At 37.0% G+C, this 16630-nt stretch overlaps 2 protein-coding genes across 2 annotated transcripts; one reads left to right on the forward strand and one right to left on the reverse strand.

The window, feature by feature from the left end:
- Positions 1 to 1929: 1929 nt before the first annotated feature.
- LOC110936724 (dolichyl-diphosphooligosaccharide--protein glycosyltransferase subunit 2) lies at positions 1930 to 7224 on the forward strand. Its single transcript, XM_022179138.2, has 20 exons — positions 1930 to 2085; positions 2162 to 2301; positions 2654 to 2846; positions 2951 to 3040; positions 3232 to 3294; positions 3412 to 3481; positions 3647 to 3711; positions 4012 to 4066; positions 4505 to 4629; positions 4739 to 4854; positions 4933 to 5002; positions 5153 to 5254; positions 5329 to 5418; positions 5522 to 5664; positions 5765 to 5876; positions 5958 to 6041; positions 6172 to 6252; positions 6329 to 6553; positions 6644 to 6766; positions 6846 to 7224. Exons 2-20 carry the CDS (start codon positions 2168 to 2170, stop codon positions 6960 to 6962), a joined length of 2058 nt encoding a protein of 685 aa, XP_022034830.1. The 5' UTR covers positions 1930 to 2085; positions 2162 to 2167; the 3' UTR covers positions 6963 to 7224.
- A 7786-nt stretch (positions 7225 to 15010) lies between these two features.
- On the reverse strand, positions 15011 to 16186 carry LOC110933599 (uncharacterized mitochondrial protein AtMg00810-like). Its single transcript, XM_022176813.1, has one exon. It carries the CDS (start codon positions 16184 to 16186, stop codon positions 15011 to 15013), a length of 1176 nt encoding a protein of 391 aa, XP_022032505.1.
- Between the last annotated feature and the right edge of the window lie 444 nt (positions 16187 to 16630).

The following is a 16630-nucleotide window of genomic DNA, read 5'->3' on the forward strand; positions in this document are numbered from 1 at the left end:
CTATGGAAACGATGGTTATGGGAAATGCAAACCGCAATCGTTTGTGACTATGGGAAACACGAGTTTTCTTTTTGAGCTTGATGGATGTCCATTATCTCAACGCTTCTCCATACATTACTGATCTGGAATTGGAGAACCGTTGTGTATTTGCTTGCTGATTATTGAAAATATTTGTTGAGATCGAAGAAAAGAGTAAAAAAGATGAAATGAGGCGTGTTAACGCAAAAGCAATACTTACAATTAACTAACATATATTTATTGTGGATTTAACTTGCAACATACATCAAAGTTTCATGCAACCGAGACCGCCTTGTTAATTTTAATGAAGCAATGAAGATTGAATGCGCAAACCGCAACCGTTTTCTATGGGAACGATGGCTATGGGAAATACAAACCACAATCGTTTGTGACTATGGGAAACACAAGTTTCTTTTTGAGCTTAATGGATGTCCGTTATCTCAACGCTTCTCCTTACATTACTGATCTAGAATTAGAGAACTGTTGTGTATCTGAATCAGTTTCTTAAACAAACACTACTAAAGATGAGTTGGTATTGAACCAAGAATATGAAGATCACAGTGCAGACACGTGGGAAGAAAGTCATTGGACTGCCGTAAATGAAGTCAAATGTGATCAAACTTGGACATCAGACGTAAATCTTGAAGCAAATATGTGGTTCCCAATTTGCGGAACATAATCCCAGATTGTCTAGAGAAGCGCTTTTATCATGTGTCATACGTTAACAAGAGCACAAGATCAATTCCAATTGCAGTTTTTTCAACTCTCCTGGCCATTTTCAAACAAGTGGTTGTAATGATGGACCCTTGATTTGAAACACGTAATGTGCGTTGATTGGATTATAGATATTCGTTGCGTGCATCCATATTGTTGAGACAATAACAGGTGATGAACGAATTGTTGGACTTCTTGTTCCAAATGCAGCTGATGAAACTGGAGCTGTTATCTCGGTTGTTCAGTACTTTCGTGATAATACAATGTTCATCTTCGTTATCCTTTGCTTTCTACAATTTAAGCATGCACGGATGCTAAACGTACTGTTATTACATCCAAGACGATTCAAGTGAGTCCCATGAAGCAAGTGTCTGTCTATTCAATTGAGAGTAATCATTGCATTACATCTCCGTTGAAAAAGAGAATCAATAAATTTAGGGAAAATAAGGTTGAAAGATGATAACCCAACAGTGGAGGATCTCATTCTACAACTTAGATAAATTTAGGGGGTATTCTCAAATAATGTTTCCTAGATGTTTGAAGACCAACAAATGTCCAAAGTGCTGCTTCTTCGTTCGCGTGACGGAAAGCTACCGCGTGACAGAAAACCACCTTGCAAAATTAAAAAAATTAAATCGACACCTTCAATACGCCTCGTATAGGCCTATACGATGCATATTACTTTTTGATACGGGACATTTTCAGCTTTTGACTGACCTAGAAGTTTGAACCAACCTCAATACGTATTGTATAGACCTATACAGTACGTATTGAGGGTGTCAATTTAATCCCCTAAGGTGTGCCAATAATACGATCCTTATTAAAATTTAAGAGCATTCACATCCAAATAATCAAATTGTGTGTGTGGTGTTTTTAAAATATAAAAAGTATAAAAAGTGGTTATGAGTGGAGGAGAGAGAAAATTTTACTCTTCATCTGTATATTTGGAGGGACACTGTTCACCCCCTATAATTTTTTAATATATTTTGAAAGTGGTTGTGAGTGAAGGAGAGAGAAAAGATAATGATAAAGGTATAAAAAATATTATTTAATTGAAAATGAGAGAGAAAATATAGTGTTTTTTAGTGTAATTTAGGGTGAAAATATGGTGGAGTGGATGTGAATGCTCTAATAACCCCAAATAATAAAGAAGAGCTTCCATAAATTAAACAAGGACTAGTTTTGTAAGAACAAATTCAAAAAGGTAAAAAAGATAAATATATTATTGCCCATATGCTACACTTATACCTAATACATTCAGATTTCAGGCGTTGAAATTTAGTCCGGCCGAAGACCAGTGACCAGTACTCGACTGGCGTCGCATGTTCTAACGATCTACAGCCGATCAAATTTGTAAGATCTAGTTTCAATCTCGATTTATCAAACTGTACATGTTAAATTTTTTCTAATTATTTTCAGTTTATTACAGGAAACAATGTCGAGAAAATTAGGAATTATTGTTGTACTACTAGCAGTAGCGTCGATCTGTGAATCTGCGGCGATATTTCACCCGATCTCTGAATCTCACCGGTCTGCTGCATCAGAACTGTTTTCTGGATCGTTTTCGAGGTTCGTTTTAACTTCTGGATCAAGTTTTCCCCCTTTTTGTTATACATGTATGCACTGTATAATTATCTGCTGAAATTGTTTAGTTTTTTGGTTATTCTTGATCATACTATGTTAACAGCTATGATTGTGTTTCGTATATAACTTTAGTTGCGATGAAATGAATATACATACACACACGAAATTGGTGTCATATTTGTTTTGAAATGAATTTTTGAAGATACATTATGTTTAGAGGCTGTTTGGACAAGATTTTACCCAGTCTTTTGTCTGTCTTATTGTTTATATTGTGAACCGGTTATCCTTCGAAATACAATTCTCATTTGTTTTTTTTTTTTTAACAATGTACTTTCAGCTTAGAAGAAGCTTATGAAGGATTAAGGACATTTGAGGTTCTTGGAATAGAAAAGAAACCTGATGTGAAGGACCACACTTGTAAGTCTGTGGTGGATACTCTTTCTTCGGTGTCTTCGAACTCAAGGGACTTGTATCATGCGTTACGAGTTAATGGGATACTGAAATGCAGGATCAGTAAGGAAGATTTAACGGTATGAATAATCTTGCACTGTTTTTTATGCATAATTTGGAATTGACTTTGGTTGTATCTTTTACATGTTTCTTTGCTAATGTACTAATTTTTTAACTGCTTTAGGGCATTGTATTGAGATTTAAAGGTGCCGTCAAAGATGCAGCATCTCTTCTAGATTATTATCATTCCATAGGTGGTTTGCTACTCGTTAAGGTACCCTCGCTCGATAAAAAAATTCGTTTTAACTTTTCCGATGTGATCTTTACAATATTGTCATGTCTATAAATGTTTAGAAAATAAAAGACCTACCATCTATTACGACAATTTTTGTGGCCGTTTATGTGTAAAGATTAGCTTTGCATTAATTTTTTTATGGCTTGAATTTTCTTTTATATTTCATGCAGGATCAAAGTTCTGAAGTAGATGTACATCTGGAAAATGCTGATGGGATTTTACGCTCCATAAAGGTTGGTTTTACTTTTACTTAGATTGTAAAGGACATTGTTTTCTTAAAGCAAATTTATTACTATTTTACTGTTACTTGGTATGTGAATTGCTTTAGTTGACTTTGTATTTCTTTTCAGGCTCTCAGCCAAAGTGATGGAAGGTGGCGTTATAGTTCTAACAATCCCGAGTCAAGTACCTATGCTGCAGGTAAGCTTTTTACTCTTGATGAGATCAATGGGTACGGACGTACCGTATTATTAAAAGATCCGTTTTTTTTTTTTACTTTTGAAGATTGGTTATGGTTAACCTAATTAAGTATTATGCCTAGTTTTTGTTTGGTTAATAGCTCACCAATACAATCACTTGACTCAGGATTAGCTTTTGAAACCATTTCTGGAGTTATATCATTAGCAGCTTCTGCAGTCGATGAAAATTTGGTGAGTTAATTTGCATTTTTCTTAATGGTCTGTCTAGTCTACAATGAGAATTTGAAATCACTAACAATTATTAATTTCTAGCAAATATATATTGTTATTTCTCACATGCACAAAATCATCCAGTAGTGGGATTGTTCTGAGTCTAATATATGCTAATATGCTTATTGTACATATCTCATCTTCTGGTTACAGTAAACACATATTTTGTGATGCCTATCCTCTTTTTTTACTGACTATATATAGCATATTAGCATGCAAGGCTCATGCTCTTATCTAACTATTACGTTCCTTTTTTTGCAGATTGGCACACTGAAAAAAGATATTGTGAAGCTCTTTGACAGTATTGAGAAATACGGTTAGTATTATATCGTCACGTAATGCTGAATAAATTTTATCTGATTATGATTGTCTACTCTTTCTATTTTCTAAGGCGTGTTCCCTTTTTCTTCCACCTAAACATTTATCCAACAATTGTCTTCGCTTATATTTGACACTGAGTGGCAAGGGCTATATTTTTCCATGCGTATTTGTAATATCAATTAAATATTTTCTTTTGAGATTCGACTTCTTTTCGAGAAAAGTGACACCAATAGACCATATGAAATATGTCATGCTTTGTTAGCATACATTAGATATATATTATAATATTTTTTTACCTGAATATATTTGTGTGAAGTTGCTGAAGCTTTTAATTGAAGTTATCTGTATATAGTGTTCTGTTTCCGGTGTGTTTGCAGTTTGCATATTTTTTAAGGCCTACTTGATGATTAATGATTTTGTTATTGTTTTCTAGATGATGGGTCTTATTACTTTGATGACAAGCACATTGATGCAAGTGGACATCAGGGTCCGCTTTCCGCCACCTCAGCCGTTGTTCGAGGGCTGACAGCATTTGCATCCACTTCCGAAAGTTTAAATGTGCAGCACACACTTCATGTTTCTATTTTATTTTTGTTCGACTTTCACTACACGCCACTTTCATTTTCTGCTATCAGTATTTATTCCTAATGTTGCTCAAATTTTGCAGATACCCGAGGACAAGATTTTGGGTTTGGCAAGATTTTTTCTTGGGATTGGTGTCCCTGGAAATAGCAAGGACCTGTTTTACCAAATTGATACTTTATCTCACTTAGAAAACAACAGGCAAGTCTAATCTAGTCGCTTACAGCGTTTATCATGCTGCTGTTCCGTCAAATAATACCGAATCATATATTGTTGCAGGGTGTCAGTTCCTCTAATTTTATCACTTCCGGCTACCGTGCTTTCATTGACCACTAAAGATAAACTCAAGGTGTGTGTTGTTTCGTTTTTCGTATTTCATATATCATTATGCTGTTCGTTTTCCAAATTGTCGATAGATAATCATGATAATAAAGTTTCCAATGGAAGTTGTCATTTAGGGTTATGGTCTCAGATTATTAATTCTAAGCTTTGCTTACAGGTCAAGGTGAGCACGGTTCTGGGATCCACCGCTCCTCCTTTGTCAGTAAAACTGATGCAAGTTTTCAGCTCCGGTTCAAGAGACGCTTCAGTTCTTAAACAGGTCCTCTTAAGAACCAATAACTGAGTTTGTAGCTTTAGTTGTCGTGATTTATTTATTTATATTTTTTACTTTAGGAACTTCATTTTGATCCAAAAGAAGCAGTGCATACCCTAGATGCTTTACCCGAAGGTGTCGATATTGGGGAGTATGTTTTTGCTTTTGAGGTACTTCATTTAATCCAAGACCGATACCTTTCACGTTTCAGATTTACCATAATGTCCTTCAAAACATATTTATTTGTCACCAAATTAATTTTCTTTCTTCTAGATTGTGCTTTCAGATCCAGAACATAAAAGAAAATTTGCTACTGGAGGCCGAACAAAAGTGCCGGTTCACGTTACAGGAGTCGTTAAAGTTGAGAATGCAAAAGTTGCAGTGCTTGAGGGCGATATTGTTGAGTCTGAAAAGAAGTATGTTACTTCACTTGAATCTAGAATACAAAAAAAAGTGTTTTGATCATCACTTGTACTGCCTGTTTAATCGTCATCGTTTTAATATTTGATTTATCAGGCTAGATTTACCTGGAAAGAATGATTTGGCACTTTCAGCGAACCACCTTCAAAAGCTGCACGTATCATTTCTGTTGACAACTCCGTTTGGCAAACCGTTCAAGCCTCATCAGGTCTTGAACCAGCTTCTAGAGTCTCTGTATTTTATAATTCCGTTAGTCTGCTTAACTTATATAAGTTCCGCTTACTTGCAGGCCTTGTTAAAGTTAAGGCACGAAAGTGGAGTCGAGCATATCTTTGTTGTCGGAAACTCCGGGACGCACTTTGAGATAACTCTGGTTACATTTCTTATCCTTTTATTTTCATAATTGTATACTTTGCATTGGACTAAAAAAATTAAATATTTCACTGTTTGACTGGACGAAAAAACTTAAATATTTAACTGTTTGACAAAATTTTATTTTTCAGGATTTTCTCAGTCTTGTTGAGAAGTTTTACTATCTCTCAGGCCAATATGACATTGAGCTTACAGTAGGAGATGCCGTCATGGTAAATATTTCATTACGTCAATAATTTCCATCACATATTGTCGGTCAATATTTAAGCCGGTTTATACGTGTTTCAGGAGAACTCTTTCTTACAACCTCTCGGATCTATCGAACTAGATCTCCCCAAGGCACCTGAAAAGTCAACCCAACCCCCTCCACAAGCTGTTAATCCGTACTTACGATACGGGCCGAAGCCCGAGATAGCTCATATCTTCCGGGTTCCAGAAAAACTCCCTCCTCAAGAGGTTTCTTTTGCTTTCTTGGGTCTGGTTCTTGTCCCATTCCTCGCATTCCTTGTTGGGGTAAGTTCGTCTTTTTTACATCCACCTATCCTCATGGAGTTGACTAATCTTTTACTTGTAATATAATCTTCTTTAATTATTTTGTTACAGTTGTTACGTCTTGGTGTGAACTTAAAGAACTTCCCCACATCAGCCATTCCCGCCACATTTGCCATCCTCTTCCACGGTGGCATTGCAGCGGTGCTCATTCTCTACGTGTTTTTCTGGTTGAAGGTATGTTTTCGTTTTTAACTCTTTCTAACAAAGCGACAAATATGAGATCTAACGTAAACATGTTTTTTAATGGCGACAGTTGGATCTTTTCACGACATTGAAAACCTTGGGAGTTATCGGGATTTTCTTGATGTTTGTGGGACATAGAACTCTTTCCCACCTTGCTTCAGCGTCAGCCAAGCTAAAATCGGCCTGAGAAACCCCACCTATTAGATACTTTTACTTATAGAAGTAATAGACATGGTGATACAACTGTTGCTGAATCATGATTATTACTAGAAAAAAGGCCTTAAATGTTAGAATTCAGTTTTGACTATTGAGTTTGGTATTGTAATGCTATCTAATCCTGTTTAGATCTTTTTTATCGTCTTGATATTAAATCCTATCTTAAGTGGGACTTGTTTTTTTGACGATAAATTAGGACTTTTTTTTTTCTATGCATTACTTTTGCTTGTTCTTATTATTAATATTAACAGATTAGTTTTATATTTTACGTAAAGTATTTAATAAATTAACTAATCGAGTATTTGGAAATCATAGTCGTGATTTTCTTGCAAGACAATCAGTTTTACAAAGTTCACACACCCTATTGCATGTAAAGAATTAGGGATCTTAATCGTGTTAAGTTGGTAGGTTGAAAATGTACAACCCAAACCCAACAAGTTCCATACACATAAATTTGGGTCAACCTGATCGCTATTTCTATTTTTCAAATGTCAAAACATGTAGTTATAAGTGGGATTATCACTAAAGTTATATCGAAAATTTTGGCAAATCGTCTAAAAGGGGTTATTGGGAAAGTGGTGTCGCCTTCTCAATCGGCTTTCGTGAAAGATAGATTTATTCTTGATAGTCCTCTCTGAGCGAGGTTTGGTATTGGCTTAAGTTACCCAAGAAAAAAGCGTTCATTCTCAAGATTGACTTCGAGAAGACTTATGACAATGTTAATTGGGGTTTTTTGATTGGTATGATGGAGCAAATGGGTTTCTCAAATTCTTAGGTGCAAGTGGGTTAAAGGGGTGCTTTCCTCTGCTAGATCTTCTATTTTGGTAAATGGCTCTCCCACGTTCGAGTTTCAGTGTCAAAAAGGTCTTAGACAAGGTGATCCTCTCTCTCCTTTCCTCTTTCTTATTGTGATGGAAGCTTTCTCTCGTTTAGTTTCTAAGGCATGTGAAGTGGAGAGGTTGAAAGGGGTTAAACTCCCGAACGGGGGCCCTGAGATCTCTCACCTTTTATATGCCGACGATGCTCTTATTATTGGGGAGTGGGAGGAGGAGGATATTTTAGCAGTGGCTAGAATTCTTCGGGTTTTTTATGCTTGCTCTGATCTTAAAATTAACATTCACAAATCCAACTTGTTGGGTGTGGGTGTGGAAGAGGTTGATATTAATTACATGACATCGAAATTGGGTTGCTCTAAAGGGGTCTTTCCTTTTAATTACTTGGGTATTCCTTTAGGGGCGAATATGAATCGTGTTAATAATTGGGACCCTATTGTGAAGATCTTTAAGAACCGTCTTGCTTCTTGGAAAGCTAAATCCCTCTCGATCGGTGGTAGGGTGGTGCTTGTTAAGTCGGTCCTTGTTAGCCTCTCGATTTATTATCTTTCTATCTTCAAGGCGCCATGTAAAGTGATTGATAAGTTGGAGTCTCTCATGAGGAACTTCCTGTGGGGAGAGTCATAAGGCAATAGGAAAACCCATTGGGTAGACTGGGATAAAGTCTCATCTCCAAAAAATTTTGGTGGGCTCGGCATTTGTAAACTCAAAACTATGAATGAGGCGCTTCTGTCCAAGTGGGTGTAGAGATACAGGGTGGAAGTTGATAGTCTCTGGAAGAAAGTGGTTTTGGCTTGTCACGGAAACAATAGGAAGTGGTCGGTTTTTCCCTCTAAATTCGGTACGTTTGGAGTTTGGAAAAACATAGCTAGATTAGAAACCAAAGTGCTTCTGAAAGGTAAAAGAATTCATAGCTATATGAAAGGGGTGGTGGAGGATGGTTCTAGTACTCGTTTTTGGATTGACTGGTGGATTGGGGATTCCCCTCTAATGTATAAGTGGCCAAATTTATTCGCGCTGGAAAAATATAAAAGTTGTTGGGTTTGCGATAGGTTACCGTCGGGTGAGGGGGTTGGTTCTGTCACATCCCCAAAATCCACAAGCGGAGTATCACCGCATGGAGGCGTGACTGACCAGGATCAAGCCACCAATCATATTGAACAATGTATTTAAAATAAATAAAATCCAACCACACAATATAATTGGTGTTCAAAACAAGTTAACCAAGTTCAAGTTAAACAGCGGAAGCAATAAAGGTAAAACCAAAACATAAGTTCAATAAGTTTAAATGTTAAGATGGCACACAACGGTCCATGTCCCACAACGACCCCTCCTGCTCGTGCAAGCTCCATAGATACCTAATGACCTGCAAGGCATGTAACAACAAATCAACAACAAAGTTGAGCGAGTTCACAGTTGGTGTTCATTGTTAAGTTGTTTCAAAAACCAGGAGTTCATTTGTAAGTCGTAAGTTAACCAGTTTACCCTGTTTCCCAAACGTATCCATAATTAGTGGGGGCTTCCCCATGTTAACCACTAGACCTGTTTACCATATCGACCACTGACTAAAGTAAGTTGGTGCCCTGACGTCAATGTCTATCATCATTGACTAGTGCCCAGATCCATTAGTTCACGCCCGTCCTCTGCGGCACGGTGTGAGGCTTGTCAAACCTAAATAGCGCTATCTAACTAATGACCCGCTCGCCATTGGCCCGGCGATTAAGTCGATATAAAAGGAGGGACTTCATGATAGAGAGTTTTGGTCTAGTATCCGTGTTGTCACCCTTCAGTAAAGAGGGTGTGTACGTAATCCCCAAACCAGGAGATTACACAGGTTCCGTTTATATTCTTATCACGTGTTGTCACCCTTCAATAAAGAGGGTGTGTACGTGTCCCAAACCAGGAGATCACGCAGTTTCAGTTTAAATCCTTTACCCATTCCCAACCCTTGGGAATCCCATGCCTTGTGGAAATTGTGAACTCACCTCGATTTGCTCGGCAGATAATTTATTTGTCAATATACTCTAATCAATCACGTCCGAGAATGTGACCGAAAGAGATGCTAACTCGAGAGGGGGAGGGGAAATCTCCTGTTGTCGTGCGTATTCTTGAGGGGAGGGTAATAGGGTTTGGTTTGTTATGTGCTTCTTGATACGCAGCCAAGTGTATAAATAATCTACCATAACCGACCCCCCCTTAACAAAATAGTTAGGCTTTACCTGGCCCAAGCATGTTTTCGGTGTGTATGCGCATAATCTAACTAATCGGCCCACTAAGACTCAATTGGACTCATGTGATTTTGGGCTAAAGATAACCTATATGTGTGGACCGAATAAAGTTATAACTAGGAATAGTGCGGCCCAAAACTATGGTATAAGCTAACAAACAAAACTATTAAACGTTACGTTTAAGTTTCACAGAATTGTAACGACACAAAATAACGTTACAGACCTCAAAAGTTCGGGTTGTCACAGGCTCGCTGTCTTGGGTTTGGTCCAGGAGCCCGGTTACCCAGGTTGAGGTGGCTGAGCTTGATGACTGCCTCATGTGTCTGTCAGGCTTGGTCTGTTCTCAACAGTGAGATAGGTGGCGATGGTCTCCAGCTAGCAATGGCAGGTTCTCGATTAGTTCTTTTAAAGAATTGGCTGCGGTGCCTCCTTCTTCGGAGGCCGTTTTCTCGGTTAATGGCTGCAAATGGCTTCCATCTAAGTGTAATATTTTCATTTGAAGGGCGAGTCTAGATCGCATCCCGTCGAAGCAAGCTCTGGTTAGGAGAAACATTTTGAACAGTTCGGATGAGTGTGTCCTTTGCGGGGAGTCGAGTGAATCTATGGACCACTTGTTTATAGCATGTACTACGTCTATTCGGGTTTGGAACTCTTTAAGTGAGTGGGTTAAACTTCCTCCTATATATGCTTTTTCTTTTTTGGATTTGCTTGAGGTTCACAAAAGATTTGAAGGGAACTCGAAGGCTAAGGATGTCGTTCGTGGGATTGTTTTGGTTACGTGTTGGTGCATTTGGAAAGCTAGGAATGCGAAGATATTTTCCAATGGGAGAGGTCTTAGTTCGGAGATCTTCGGGGAGGTTAAGGTTCTTAGTTTCTTTTGGCTAAAAAGTAGGTCGAATTTTTGTAACCTTGAATGGAGAGAGTGGTGTAAGTCCCCGTTGTATATGTTGTAATTGGCTGTGGTACGGTTCTGCGTTTTTTTGTTAGGCCGGCCATTTTAATGAAGTTTACCTTTCAAAAAAAAAGTTATAAGTGGGCTCTTGAATTGTAAGCTGATTATTAGTGGCATGTTAATGAGTGAGTATGAGTATAAGACGGGGTGTATGAGTACTTTTCTTGAAAATCTTAAAAACTAAATTGAAAATTGCAGGTTTATTTATTTAAAAGATTTTTTTTTAAAACAAAATGGAAATATAAAGTTATAAATATCAATTTTAAAACAAAGTTATTTTGAAAATATTGATTATCTTGTAAGTAAAGTGGAAATTTCAAGTGTATCTCAGTAAATGAATAAGGGAAAAAACAAAAATAAAATATTTTTTTTTGTGAAATTCTTAAATACCGCTAATGGGTCATCCTGAACCTGACCTGTTTCAAAATAAGTCAGTCCGAACACAATATGTTTGAGTTTGGAGATAATTTTAAAACAAAATAGAAATAGTTTTGAATCGACTGAGTAAATAAGTGACATGAAAAGTTTTTTTTTTACAAAATATTGTTGATAATAATAAAAAAATAGATTGAAAATTGTAAATGTTTCTTCAAAAAATGAAAAAATTAAAAATAAAAGATAATACTATTTAAATAGTTAAACGCGTTAACGGGCCACAACCCAAACCCCACCTGTTTTTAAAATGGGTCAACCTGAAAATGGGTTGTTTCTTAAACAAATCATATTAGTTGATACCTGTTTTTTTGTTTTTTTCGTGTTGTATTTCAGGCCATTTAAAAAATTGTTGCTCTTACAAAAAAACAAGACATATAATCAAAAAGCACAAATTTTCTTTTAAAAGTTAGTTCTCTACTCTCTAGTAAACGCTTAATAATTATGGGTGGAGATACAATAGGAAGTTTATTTGGCTAGGAAGGCTAGGAAGTGATCTTGACCATCCATTAAGTTAATCAAGGGCTAAGATTAAATCAGGGAAATTGAAAGGAATAAAAGAGGCGCGTGAGTTTGTTCAAGGGCATTCTAGTCAATTCAAGCCAATAGTTTTTCTCTCCTCCAATTCCCCCCCCCCCCCATTTTTTAAACGTTAATAACTCTTTCATACGACATTATTTTTTTATAAAAATTGCACCAAAAAACGAGCGTTTTTTTATCTTTAAAACGAGTATACTATTGCTATATTTAAAAAAAAAAAATTAAAACCCAGTTGCGTAAAACGCAATAGAAAAACCACCAGTTACGTAAAACGCAAAGAAAAAAAAACCTAAAAAATGACATTTTTCTAAAACGCAATGCACCAAAAACACAAAGAAATAACTTATTTGTAAAACGCAATGGTCAGAAAACACAAAGAAATTTCTTATTTGTAAAACGGAATGGCCAGAAAACACATAAAAAATGTTTTACCTAAAACGCAATGCACAAAAAACACATAAAAAGGTGTTTTACCTAAAACGCAATGGCCAGAAAACACAAAGAAATGTTTTATTTGTAAAACGCAATGCCAGAAAACACTTAAAAATGTCTCATTTCTAAAACGCAATGACCTAAAAAAACAAAAGAACGTGTTCTCTGTAAAACCCAATGGACTGAAAACACCTAAAAATGTGTTTACCTAAAATGCAATGACTAAAGATACTTAAAAATGTGTTTTTTCTAAAACGCAATAGCCAGAAAACACATAAAACTCTCTTATTTCTAAAACGCAATAGCCAGCCAGGGGCTCTGCCCCTTGGACCCCGCCAGGGGCTGCCGCCCCGGACCCCCGCCAAGATCGTAAAACACAACGAGTAAATAAAAACCCAGATCGTGAAAATGAAATTAAAGAATTTCTTACATGGATCGAAGCCAGTTTCTTCATCAATTGATGAAATTTGAATGATAGAAACAGTTATCAGCGATTGAATCGAACAAATCGAGTGATTATCTTCAAAATCACCAGAAAAAACGAAATTTTGAATGAAATTAAACTGGGTTTTCTTCGAAAAAAGCTGAAGAACACGTTGACCGGGTTTTTAATCATTGATTGGTGATGAAAATCGCTCTATAATGTAGTGATTATTGAGATAGAAAGTGAAGAAATGGTTGAAGATGGTGGGTTTTGAAAATGGTGGGTTTTGAAGTTACTGGGTTTTGAAAAAGGAAGAAGGAGTTGGATTGACTAAAATACCCTTTTTCTTTATTTTAAATGTTGCCACATGTCATAATTCTATGGCTTCCTATCCTTCCTAGCCAAAATTAACTTCCTATTTGATCTTTTCCCTAATGATTATTACATATTTAATATGATGTTATAATAAATGATCCATGGCTTACTTTATTAGCTATTTATATACTATTAATTTGAAATATGTTTGTGCAATACTTGGTTGTACTTTTTGCATAGTTGTTTTTTGCTTGGATTGTTTGTATGGTTTGATTTATTTGTTGTACTTTTTGTTTGACATTTATATTTATTTACATAATATAAATTTACCACATGTTTTGGAGGGTTTTTCAAAATAATAATAATAATAATAATAATAATAATAATAATAATAATAATAATAATAATAATAATAATGTTTCACTTTAAACCCAAAACTACTTGATTTTGTAGTTTTAACCAAAAAGTTTTTAGTTTTTACAATTTAACCTTACAACTTTTTTACTTTCAATGTGTGTGTAGTTCAACGACTTTACGTTTTGTTATACGCTTCGGTCTAAATTTTGCGATTTAACATGGGGCAACGTACGTGTGTGGTTCAGTGTGTTTAGGTCGTCTATTTTTTTCCCGTTTAATAAGTTCATCACGACGCGCGAGTCCTAAATCGAGTTAGTTATTGTTTTCTATGTCGGTCTAATTTTTCCACATTAAGACGCCGCAACTTCAATGTTGGTGGTCGTTGGCTATAGTGTGACATTGGTGCTATTCGTCACGGTTTTACGCCCCCGCTCGGGGAGCTTAATACGATAGGTTATTTATATGGATACAAGTCATGTAATATAGTAATTATGATACCATTAATTGTATGAGCTTATTTGGTGAATTACTTATTTGTATAAGATAGTAATACAGACTTAACCGACAAAAACATCTTTAACACATTGTAAATGTGAATCTGATCAACAACATGTCAATTTCGTTGGCCGCGACGCAACGCACGCAAGTCAATTTTCTAGTTACCTTTAAGGTTGTAATGATCATTTATATTAATAAAATTTAGGTATTATTATTTATCAGTGGCTTTAGTGTTCTCACAAATGCACCACCGGATCACCGAGGGTTGCATTTGGCTTACTTGACTTGTCCACCACAAGAGCTTCACTGGGGAGCTTTGTGAGAGTATCAAAGAGAGTACGTCTTCAAAAAACTTTTAAAGTTTGTAGGATCTAGGCAAATAGAAAATGCAAGCTCCTAAAATATATAAAAAACAAAAATTTTCAGGCCCCGAAAGGGTCCGAGTCCTGAGCCGTCGCCCACCTACCCCTTTGGGCCGGCCCAGGCATCAAATGTGTCAAGGGTGCTTAGATTCACTTAAAACGATTTAGTGGAATGTATTTAGTCCAACAAATACTAATAATATTTAGGCTTTTTTTTATTAGTGTTTGTATCGAGTACTCGATACTCTGTTGTATCAAATCAAACCACCATTTGGAAGACAATAATATCTATCATATTACACTATATCTTAAAATAAAAAGTCGGTGGCTGTCACATCACAACCACCACTCTTGATTTTATATATAAACAATGTTTGAGCATAAAAAACCAAAATTAGAATTTCATCTGGTGGTTGTTGTGCCTTAAGTTAAATAGGGAACCAGGAGTTCGACTCCGCAATAAAAGAGTTTGTGGCTGTAAATGTTCGATGATGTTATTCATGAATCAAAACCATTTAAATAGGGAGAAATACAGAATCTACCTATCTCTAATTTAGGAAATACAATCACAATACAATTACAATTGATCTTCTTATCTAAACAATATTTATCTCTAAATAATTTAAATATATATAATATATATCGGCTAAGCCTCCCCCGCAGTTTGAGCGGGCGGTGGACAGACGCTCAAGCTGGATCGAAAAGACTGAAATAACTGACGAGCAAGTCCCTTGGTAAAGATGTCTGCAAACTGTAAGGCTGAGGGCATATGTAACACGCGTATATGTCCGACACGGACCTTTTCACGAACAAAATGAATATCTATCTCGATGTGCTTGGTCCGCTGATGCTGGACAGGATTGTCTGACATATAAACGGCAGAGACATTATCACAATAAATAACAGAAGCCTTCCGAAGCAGAAGATGCAGTTCAAGGAGTAAGTTGCGAAGCCGAGTTGCTTCAGCAACAGCATTAGCCACGCCCCGATATTCGGCTTCAGCACTGGAGCGAGAGATCGTCGGCTGCCGCTTGAAGGACCATGAAATTAAATTATCACCGAGAAAAACACAATAACCGCTAGTAGAACGGCGAGAATCGGGACACCCACCCCAATCAGCGTCAGAATAGGCAACCAAAGAGTGCGTATTGGACTTACCAATACGAATACCATAATCAACCGTGCCTTGTAAATATCTTAAAATACGCTTCAAAAAAGCAAAATGAGGATCCCGTGGGGCATGCATGAAGAGGCAAACCTGTTGAACAGCATATGAAATATCCGGGCGCGTAAAAGTGAGGTACTGCAAGGCACCAGCCAGACTGCGATATAAGGTAGGATCATGAAAAAGAGAACCATCAGAAGCACTAAGTTTGGTTGATAAGTCAACAGGTGTCGTGCATGGTTTACAAGAGGACATAGAAGCACGTGAAATAATGCCCTTAGTAGACTGTGCCTGGTCTAAGAAAAGACCACCAGACGTCCGCGTAACCTTGACCCCCAAAAAATGATGCAGTGGGCCTAAATCGGTCATGGAAAACTCTCGAGAGAGCATGCGAATAATATCCTGTAATAACTCATCCGAGGAGGCAGTGAGAACAATATCATCAACATAGAGAAGTAAATAAGCCGTCTGGGAGCCCCGATAGTAGACAAACAACGAGTTGTCACACACACTGCTACGAAATCCCTGTGATAAAATATGAGTAGCGAACCTGGTGTACCATGCCCTCGGGGCCTGCTTAAGACCATAAAGGGATTTCTTCAATCGACACACAAAATTAGGAAAACGCCTGTCAACAAATCCTGGTGGTTGATGCATAAATACAGTTTCTTTCAAATCCCTATGCAAAAAGCGTTCTTGACGTCCAGTTGATGGATAGGCCAAGAATGACAAACAGCAACTGATAATACGGTGCGTATAGTAGCCGGTTTCACAACCGGACTAAAAGTATCCTCACAATCAATGCCCACTGTTTGAGAGTTCCCATTAACCACCAAACGTGCTTTATACCATTCAAGTGACCCATCAGATTTAAATTTATGGCGAAAAATCCACATACAACGAGTTACCGGGCGATCAGATGGTCTAGGAACCAACTCCCATGTATCATTTTCCTGTAAAGCACTAAACTCAGCCTGCATAGCATGTAACCAATGAGGGTCGGCAAAGGCCTTGTCATAAGTATTTGGAATCGGAGAAATGGATGTGGAAAGCAAAGTACGGTGGGCTTTAGATCGGGTGGTCATTGGGTGGATGTTAGTG

This window comes from Helianthus annuus, chromosome 4 (assembly GCF_002127325.2).
Source record: "Helianthus annuus cultivar XRQ/B chromosome 4, HanXRQr2.0-SUNRISE, whole genome shotgun sequence".
Classification (NCBI taxonomy): Eukaryota; Viridiplantae; Streptophyta; class Magnoliopsida; order Asterales; family Asteraceae; genus Helianthus; species Helianthus annuus.

Excerpts from the sequence above, each read along its gene's own strand:
- LOC110933599 (XM_022176813.1), bottom strand. The coding sequence starts at position 16,186 with ATGCATCAACCACCAGGATTTGTTGACAGGCGTTTTCCTAATTTTGTG.
- LOC110936724 (XM_022179138.2), top strand. The coding sequence starts at position 2,168 with ATGTCGAGAAAATTAGGAATTATTGTTGTACTACTAGCAGTAGCGTCG. Across the intron at positions 6,554-6,643 it reads TCCTCGCATTCCTTGTTGGG|TTGTTACGTCTTGGTGTGAA; the intron begins GTAAGTTCGTCT and ends ATTTTGTTACAG. Across the intron at positions 6,767-6,845 it reads ACGTGTTTTTCTGGTTGAAG|TTGGATCTTTTCACGACATT; the intron begins GTATGTTTTCGT and ends TAATGGCGACAG.